Here is an 8,529-nt window from a genome sequence, read left to right on the forward strand (position 1 = left end):
TACTTTGTACGAAAAATGCGTTTATACGTTAATACATTATACATAATTACATAATGGTTTCATTTCTTGGTGAAACGCATTGCAAAAATCTTCGAAGCCCGCATGCCGGGTTCGACCCAACGACATGTTTTGTGCGTGGGTCTTTTCCTTTTTATAGTATAAATATATATGATTGATAGTTTCCATTTATACATTTGAAAAAGAATCCTCTACGTATGCCTGGATCAAACTAAAGTTTATAAGAATTAGCAAAATGGTGGAACTTATGAAATATGCTACATCATAAGGGATGCACAAGTATGGTATGATTATTGATTTCATAATTATGTTTACGGCTATGAATGTTAGTATGTTGATTAGAACTATCTAATCATTGTGGCATGCTTATATTTATGTAGTCTGCTTATCATTGTTGCACCTCGATGTTAGTTCTCACCTAGGGCCAAGGCTAGTCTTTCACTTGTATGTTCACCTCCGCATCGCATGCTCGCCTTGGATCCAAGTAGGTGCCAGTCTTGTCGTATAAGTTTCATTAGGCAACTCTGACTCGTAGGTGATCGTAAATAGTGTCAGTCTTCACGTGATTGTAGCACTAAAGTGTGTATTATGATTACACCCAGTCCTGTCGTACAGGTTGCATTAGGCAACTACAACTCGTGTGCTAGCATAGATTGATGAGCATCAGTTCAATCGTACAAGTCACATTAGGTGACTCCAACTTATGTGTTAGCATAGATTGTTTGAGCACCTGATTTTACTCATATTACTATTGAGATTTTGTGATTTTGGATATCCTGCCCTTAGTTACGAGATATTGTGCCATAATGAATTCTTGAGATTTTGCAAGCTACGATAAGTATTTTTATACTATACGTAGTAAGTATATTTTAGAAACTATACTTGTTTTACAACGAGGGGTTACAATATTTTTAGAAAGGTTTTTACAAAACTTTATTTTTAGGCCCACTCACCCATGTTTTTTGCTCCTCTAGGTTTTAGCAGTTGAACTTTTGTATTGATGAGGATTCTTGGCAAAATCTCAGTATAGGTGGCTATCTTTGATGGTATAACTCGTACTTTACCTTACTGTACTTTACTTATCCTTTGTCATCACGTGTGAAATGGGCTTATTTCGTTCACAGCGCACCCTTATATTTAGGCACTTTTAGGTTTAAATTTATTCACATTTCCACATCACTGCATTTTATGGCTTCGTCACCCTTCGGATGTCGGCCGACACAGCTCGATTCGAAGTCCAGGTGGACGTTCCGGGTCGGGGTGTGTCAGAGTTGTACTCCTACAGGACACTATATTAAGTTCAGTGATAAATTCAAATAGTAATATTGTTGCATCTTGGTGTAGGCTAATCACAATCTGTTAAGTACACATAAAACAATTGCACACAATGCATCACAAACTTGTCGCCTCCCTATACAACATCCAACTAAATCGTTTATGACTCAAACCTATATGAACAAAAGATATAGTCCAAATCTCCATCACAAGACACCTTTCTTTGGGTATTGAAAAAACTATGAAAAGATGAAGAGTAACACAAAAGTTCAAGGGTCTCTCTGTTAATGGTGAGTAACACAAGTTATAAGAAAGTAAAAGGTGTAAAAGACTCATCCATAAGTCACTTAGTACCAAGGTTCTGAAAAATGCTAGACACTAGTCGGGCGGCGAGCTGGGGCCTAGCACCTAGGCGGGACTAGGCGAATTTATATTTTTTAAATAGATTTATTATATAATATATGAATAAATATATGTTTACAACAACAAAAAAACATACTTGTATAGGGAATTTGAGAAGATAAAATGAAAAATAAAAGAATACATAAATAAATATTTATTATAAGATATGAGTATTATGTAAAATTTTAAAAATTTTCTAATATCATAAATTTTAAATTATTATTGGGCGTCACAAGACTTTTAATAAAAGAAACTCTAACCACAAACCAATAGCTGTCACCCACCCACCTCACTTTTCTCTCAAACGGCTAAATTTTCTAGATAATTGGGTCAAAGAAATAGTTAATTAATAAGTTTTTTAATATTTTTGCTTTTACCTTGGGAGACTGGAATTCACCCACCTACTCTTTAATCCTTGTCCATCTAATAGCTTTAATATAATAGATTCTCTGTGCAGATCGCGAAGTCTCTCTCCATTCACTCTTTGCAATTTACTCTCATCCTCCTTTCTCATTCTGTCTCTGCATAAACCACTTTCACTCTCATCTTCCTCCTCTGGGGTTTGTGCAGAACCCACCTTCAAAACCACCTTCTGCAGAACCAATCTTCACTCAGTAAAGCATAACAATAAGTTTGAGGCCGTCGAAAATTGCAAATGCGAGTTGCAGATGTAAGTTGCAGATGGTGAATCAGTTGCAGATGGTGATGAATCGGAAATTGTAGAACCCGCCTAGACTACAGCCTAGGGCCACCCAGACCGCCTGATCCTCTCCGCTTTTTGTAAACGTCCTGGCTAAAATCGGAACGGGGCCCCACCTCCGAGCGTCTAGGGCGATTTTTAAAACACTGCTTAGTACTACGGTCTAGTGGTATTCCTCTTCATTTATAAGTGAAAGGTCTTAGGTTTGATTCTCATCAAATAAGAAGTTGAACCACATTACTATAGCAAGCCCATTATAGGGCTTAACCCACTCCCCCACCCGTTTAGTGTAGATACTATTATTTGTTCAAAAAATAAAAAAATAAAAACTCCTTCATAATCCCCACTACGAATAATAATAATGAAAATAATAATTTTTTTTTGTTGAGTACATCAATATTTTTACATTAGAGAGAGGGGGAGTTCGGCTAAGCCACACAATAGGCAGCTTAACTTGATATCAAAATCACCATCTACGAGATTCGAACCTAAGACCTCTCAATTCTAAGCAAACAAAAATATCACTAGACCATAGTACTGAGTGGTAATAAATTAAATCAATTAATATTGAAAATGCAGCAACACAAAGGCTTTGTTTATATTAGTCTCCTACGAAGATGAGAAAACTCCCCTACAGACTACATACTTAAGTCTTTTAACTCTAATTAATAGGATGATAAACAAAACCACTTTCTCGCATATGGTTCAATATCACAGAAGTTAGGTATTAGATTTCTACTTATGCATTTCAAGTTTAAAATTCTATTATTCCGGGTTTAAAAAGCAAAAACAAAAATGCAGTCTTATTTCAAAGATAGTTGCGAGGTGTCAAGCGTGGGCATGTGTGCCACAACTTTGAAGCACCTAAAAGTTTTTGCTACGGAAGATCCTAAAATTTGAACACTCTTTTGTTTCATCTTTGTTTTTTGGGCGTTCCATTTTGTCTGTTAACTTTCCAGAAATAGAAGTATAATTAGAAACTTCCATCAAACAGAAAATTGTGTCAGATAGGTGGTGGAGGCCCTAGCCGGAGGGTTCTCTCTCTCTCTCCCCCCTCTCTGCCACCCTATCCATATTTTTGTAAATTTCTCCCAAATCCGAATCCCATTCAAACTGATCGAGGCGGCGTCGCCACACCGATATCTGTATCCCTTCACAATTCCCAATAATACTTTAAGCAAATATAATCCAATCCCAATCCATTTGAAGGACCTGTTGATGTTTGGAGTTTCAATTTCTTGGGGTTGTTTTTGGAGGTAATTGAGAAACTTGGGTTCTGATCTGATAACCCATTTGTCTGTTAATTTGATTGCCATGAGGATTTGAGGTCGAAGGAACCCAGTTGGATTTTTTATTTGCGAAGTTGGTTTTTGTTTTGCTTGTTGATCAAGTTTTTCTTGGGTGGAGTTGAAGGATTTGAAATTCTGGGGGTTTCTTAGGGCTTTTGGTAGGAGAGGATTGGGAAAGTACCCACCTAACTGTTGAGTTGGTGGGGTTGCTGGAAAATTTGGGGTCAAATTCTGTCTCTTTTTGTTGCATTTGGGAGATTTCTCTGGAATTTGGAAAAGCTTCCAGACTTGGAAAATTGGTAACTAATATTTCATCTGCAACTAGTTTTTCCTTTCATTTGAGCTAAAAGGTTGTAGCATTAGATAAATCTATTTGTTGAACATTTGGAATCATATCTCATCGACTTGTGTTTTTAGTTCTTCATACATCCAGGATTGATTTGTCGTTCTTTTGAAAACCTTGAGAGCTCGAAAACCGTATTGTAGCTGTATAATCTGCTGTAGGTTTTATAGCTCGTCAGCTTTGTTGCCGTAGAAATAGAGAAATACAGACATTTCCTGACTCCAAAAACATGGATATAAGTAATGATGCCAGTGTTGAACCATTTCCTATTGGACCTTCAACCATTGTTGGCCGGACGATTGCTTTCAGGGTTTTATTTTGCAAGTCAATGTCACATTTGTGGCATCAAATGTTTCATATCTGTTTGAGTCTCGTCTATAGATTCAAGAACTTTTTGGCTCCCATGCTCTCATGGTTGCATCCCCGAAACCCTCAAGGGATATTGGCAATGGTGACAATCATTGCTTTTCTGTTGAAACGATATACAAATGTCAAAGTCAAGGCGGAAATGGCTTATCGAAGGAAATTCTGGAGAAATATGATGAGAACGGCATTGACCTATGAGGAGTGGGCTCATGCTGCTAGGATGCTTGATAAAGAGACACCTAAGATGGATGAATCGGACCTTTATGACGAAGAAGTAGTTAGGAACAAGCTTCAAGAGCTCCACCACCGTCGTGAAGAGGGTTCTCTCAGAGATATCATGTTCTGCATGAGAGCAGATCTTGTTAGAAATCTCGGTAATATGTGCAACCCTGAGCTTCACAAGGAGAAACTTCATGTTCCCAAACTCATCAAGGAATACATACATGAGGTCTCAACTCAGTTGAGAATGGTTTGTGATTCAGACTCAGAAGAGCTCTCGTTGGAAGAAAAGCTGGCTTTCGTGCATGAAACTAGACATGCTTTTGGGAGAACTGCCTTGCTCTTGAGTGGGGGCGCTTCTCTTGGGTCTTTCCATGTTGGTGTGGTTAAAACGCTGGTCGAACATAAGTTTTTGCCGAGAATAATTGCTGGTTCCAGTGTAGGATCCATTATGTGTTCTGTTGTTGCCACTAGGTCTTGGCCTGAGCTCCAGGGCTTTTTTGAGGATTCTTGGCACTCATTGCAGTTTTTTGATCAGATGGGTGGGATTTTTACAGTTGTCAAGAGGGTCATGACACGTGGGGCAGTTCATGAGATCAGGCAGTTACAAATGATGCTAAGGCATCTAACGAGTAACCTGACGTTTCAAGAAGCTTATGACATGACAGGTCGAATTCTTGGGATAACTGTTTGCTCGCCAAGGAAGCATGAGCCACCTAGATGCCTTAATTACTTGACTTCACCTCATGTTGTCATATGGAGTGCAGTGACAGCTTCTTGTGCTTTTCCTGGCCTTTTTGAGGCTCAGGAACTAATGGCAAAGGATAGAAGTGGAGAGATTGTTCCATATCATCCTCCTTTTAATTTGGGTCCAGAGGAAGGGTCGATGCCAGTGCGTAGGTGGAGGGATGGTAGCTTGGAGATAGATTTACCTATGATGCAACTGAAAGAACTGTTCAACGTTAATCATTTTATTGTCAGTCAGGCAAATCCTCATATTGCACCATTGTTAAGGCTAAAGGAATTTGTGAGAGCTTGTGGAGGCAACTTTGCTGCTAAGGTATTGTTTGATGGACCTCAATTCATATCCTTTTGAAATTTATGATTTTATCCACTTTTTTTTGCGTCTCTCACTGTCGTTTTTTTTTTTTTGCTAATTAGGAATATGAAATGGCTTATGCTTATCAACATGCATCTGCCTTCTTAATGCTGTTTTTTCTTTTCTGTACCTAACAACTTTGTAGAAGGTAGAAGGAAAAAGTGATGTTTTCTTATAGCTGATGAAATGTTGTATGATCATCTAGCACTAAAGGTGTCCTCAGTAGCAAGCCGAAAAAAAAAAAAGGTAATCCTCAGTTGGGATAACAGCTGATGCAAAAACCCTGGATGCATCACTGAGATGTGGTTAGATTTGCACTGGCTTAAGATTATTTGTTTTGAACTAAGCTTCAGGCCACATCTTTACGGACTTGTCCGATGGCTTTGCAAAAAGCATTCTTGATCAATTGAATTAGTCTGTCATCTTGGTTAATTAGCAAACACCTTATTGACAGTGTAGGAACATTAAGCTAGATTTTCTTATCATTTGTGCATTGGTTGTAACATATTCTTTGGATTCTTTTCGGTCTTTTACATGATTTTGTTACGTTGACATTCTGATGAGATGAATATTAATCCATTTTAGTATTTAACTATGTAGCTTGCTCATCTTGCTGAAATGGAGGTGAAGCATAGATGTAATCAGATCCTGGAACTTGGTTTTCCATTAGGTGGACTTGCCAAGCTGTTCGCTCAAGATTGGGAGGGTGACGTTACTGTTGTTATGCCGGCTACACTTGCTCAGGTGCGCGGAGAAAATAATGATTATGATGGTCAGAGTATCGGCTAGGCATTAACTACTGAATTATGATTGGTCGTTGTTTCCATGGAACCTTACTTAAAGTTCTTTCTATAACTTCCGTTAAAGTATTTGATAACTACATTGAACATTGATCACAGTCAAGTTTACCAAATTTCGTTAGGGACTATTTTGAAGATATCTTTCTATTTTCTTCAATCATCTGGATCATTTTAATAATCCTTGATGGAGACTAACTAGCGTTTTGTTTTTCTGACATATTTACCAGTACTCTAAAATTATACAAAACCCAACACATATTGAGCTTCAAAAGGCAGCCAACCAAGGTAGAAGGTGCACTTGGGAGAAGCTCTCGGCCATAAAAGCAAACTGTGGCATTGAGCTTGCTCTTGATGAGTGTGTTGTAATTCTCAACTACATGCGTAGACTCAAAAGGAGTGCAGAAAGAGCTGCGGCTTCTTCTTCTTCTCATGGCCTAGCTAGTACAAACAAATTTAGTGCATCTAGAAGAATTCCGTCTTGGAATTGCATTGCTCGAGAGAATTCAAGTGGTTCCCTTGAAGAAGACCTCATTGGAGATGGTGGTTCCTCATTCCATCATGGTGTTGGCGCATCTACCAGTGGAGTTCATTCTGGTAAAAGCTTTCAAACCCACCATAATATACATGATGGAAGTGACAGTCAATCCGAGAACGTTGATTTTAATTCTTGGACGAGATCTGGTGGACCCTTGATGAGGACAACATCAGCAAATAAACTCATCGACTTTGTCCAAGATTTGGACATTGATGCTGAATTGAACAGAAGTGTGCTGACTAATCCTAACTCAATGACGCTTCAGATGGGAGGCAATAATCATTATTATCAAAGCCCGAGAGGTACAACACCTGAAAGAAGTCCCGAAAGCATAAAATTTGATAAGAGGGAGTTTGGAAGCATGGTTTCAGCAAATGGTTTTAGCATCACGGTGACTGAAGGTGATCTGTTGCAGCCTGAAAGGATACCTAATGGGATTGTATTTAATGTTGTGAAGAAAGAAACATTGTCAAGTAGGAGTAGTCATGACGGGGAAAATTACGGGAGTGAAGAAGCTGAATGTGTGCAACTTGACAGTCTGGAAAATGACATGGACGCTAGGTCTGCATCTGAAGATGATGATGCCGATATCACTTCCGCAGCCTTCTTAAATGAAACGGAACCCAATTGCCTGTCAACGGATCAACCTAAGGAAGAAGATTGTAATCATCAGAGCACTGTGGATGGCTAATTTGAAGGTACGTTCTGCTTACGTATTTTTTTCGACAATTCGATCCAAAATAAATACTGTAGTTGCTTGAAGCTTACGTTTTACCGTTGCACTCATTTGCTTCTGCAGTAATTAGTAAAAGAAAATGATCTTGAGCTCTGCATACATGTAGCCCATGAATATGTAAATTACTTGCTTACACAAGTTGTACACGATTGTGATTCATATGGATCAATGAATGAAAAAAGGAGTACTCTCTCTGTGCATTAGGAAGTTTTAGAAATATTCTCATGGTCGCTCATCCGTAGATTTAATATCGATATTTGGAAACAAATTGATGTGCATATAATGATTTATCTCAACTCTTGATATCAAATCAAATGGTAGTAACCTTGAATCATGTCAAACCCCCTTAGTTAGAATGGGATTCCAACTCAACACGTTTCCTTTTGAGATTTTGAGAAGAGTTGCTCTTTGGAGAACACAGTACGATGAAAGTTGTAAGCTGTGTGCAGGGGGGAATTATTGTCTATCGTTGGCTTGTATAGTAGAATCAGTCGAAGGCTTGAGAGACAGTAGTTTACCATGTGGCGGATGTCACCGGTTTGAGTCTGCTTATCTCCAACTCGCGAATTAGCCAATACAAAGCTATATGATATCATCCAATAACGTTCATGTGGGCAAAAGTCAAGAAACTTGATTGTGGATGGATGTCTCATGGAATTTCTTGTCAAACCACTTGTTATAAAATATTGCACAACTTTGTCATCCCTAAAACGCATTTCATGTGTGACGCTTATTTAATTTTAATTA

The 8,529-nt window shown here is 38.4% G+C and overlaps 1 protein-coding gene across 1 annotated transcript; it reads left to right on the forward strand.

Annotated features, from left to right (window-relative positions):
* Window positions 1-3,356: 3,356 nt before the first annotated feature.
* LOC137713429 (triacylglycerol lipase SDP1-like) lies at window positions 3,357-8,270 on the forward strand. Its single transcript, XM_068452720.1, has 3 exons — window positions 3,357-5,672; window positions 6,312-6,455; window positions 6,739-8,270. The coding sequence occupies exons 1-3, from the start codon at window positions 4,257-4,259 to the stop codon at window positions 7,735-7,737; spliced, it is 2,559 nt and encodes an 852-aa protein (XP_068308821.1). The 5' UTR covers window positions 3,357-4,256; the 3' UTR covers window positions 7,738-8,270.
* Window positions 8,271-8,529: the final 259 nt, after the last annotated feature.

This window comes from Pyrus communis, chromosome 13 (assembly GCF_963583255.1).
Source record: "Pyrus communis chromosome 13, drPyrComm1.1, whole genome shotgun sequence".
NCBI lineage: Eukaryota > Viridiplantae > Streptophyta > Magnoliopsida > Rosales > Rosaceae > Pyrus > Pyrus communis.

Coding starts and splice junctions, on each gene's coding strand:
- LOC137713429 (XM_068452720.1), top strand. CDS start 4,257: ATGGATATAAGTAATGATGCCAGTGTTGAACCATTTCCTATTGGACCT. Junction 5,673..6,311: donor GAGGCAACTTTGCTGCTAAG/GTATTGTTTGAT, acceptor TTAACTATGTAG/CTTGCTCATCTTGCTGAAAT. Junction 6,456..6,738: donor TGCCGGCTACACTTGCTCAG/GTGCGCGGAGAA, acceptor CATATTTACCAG/TACTCTAAAATTATACAAAA.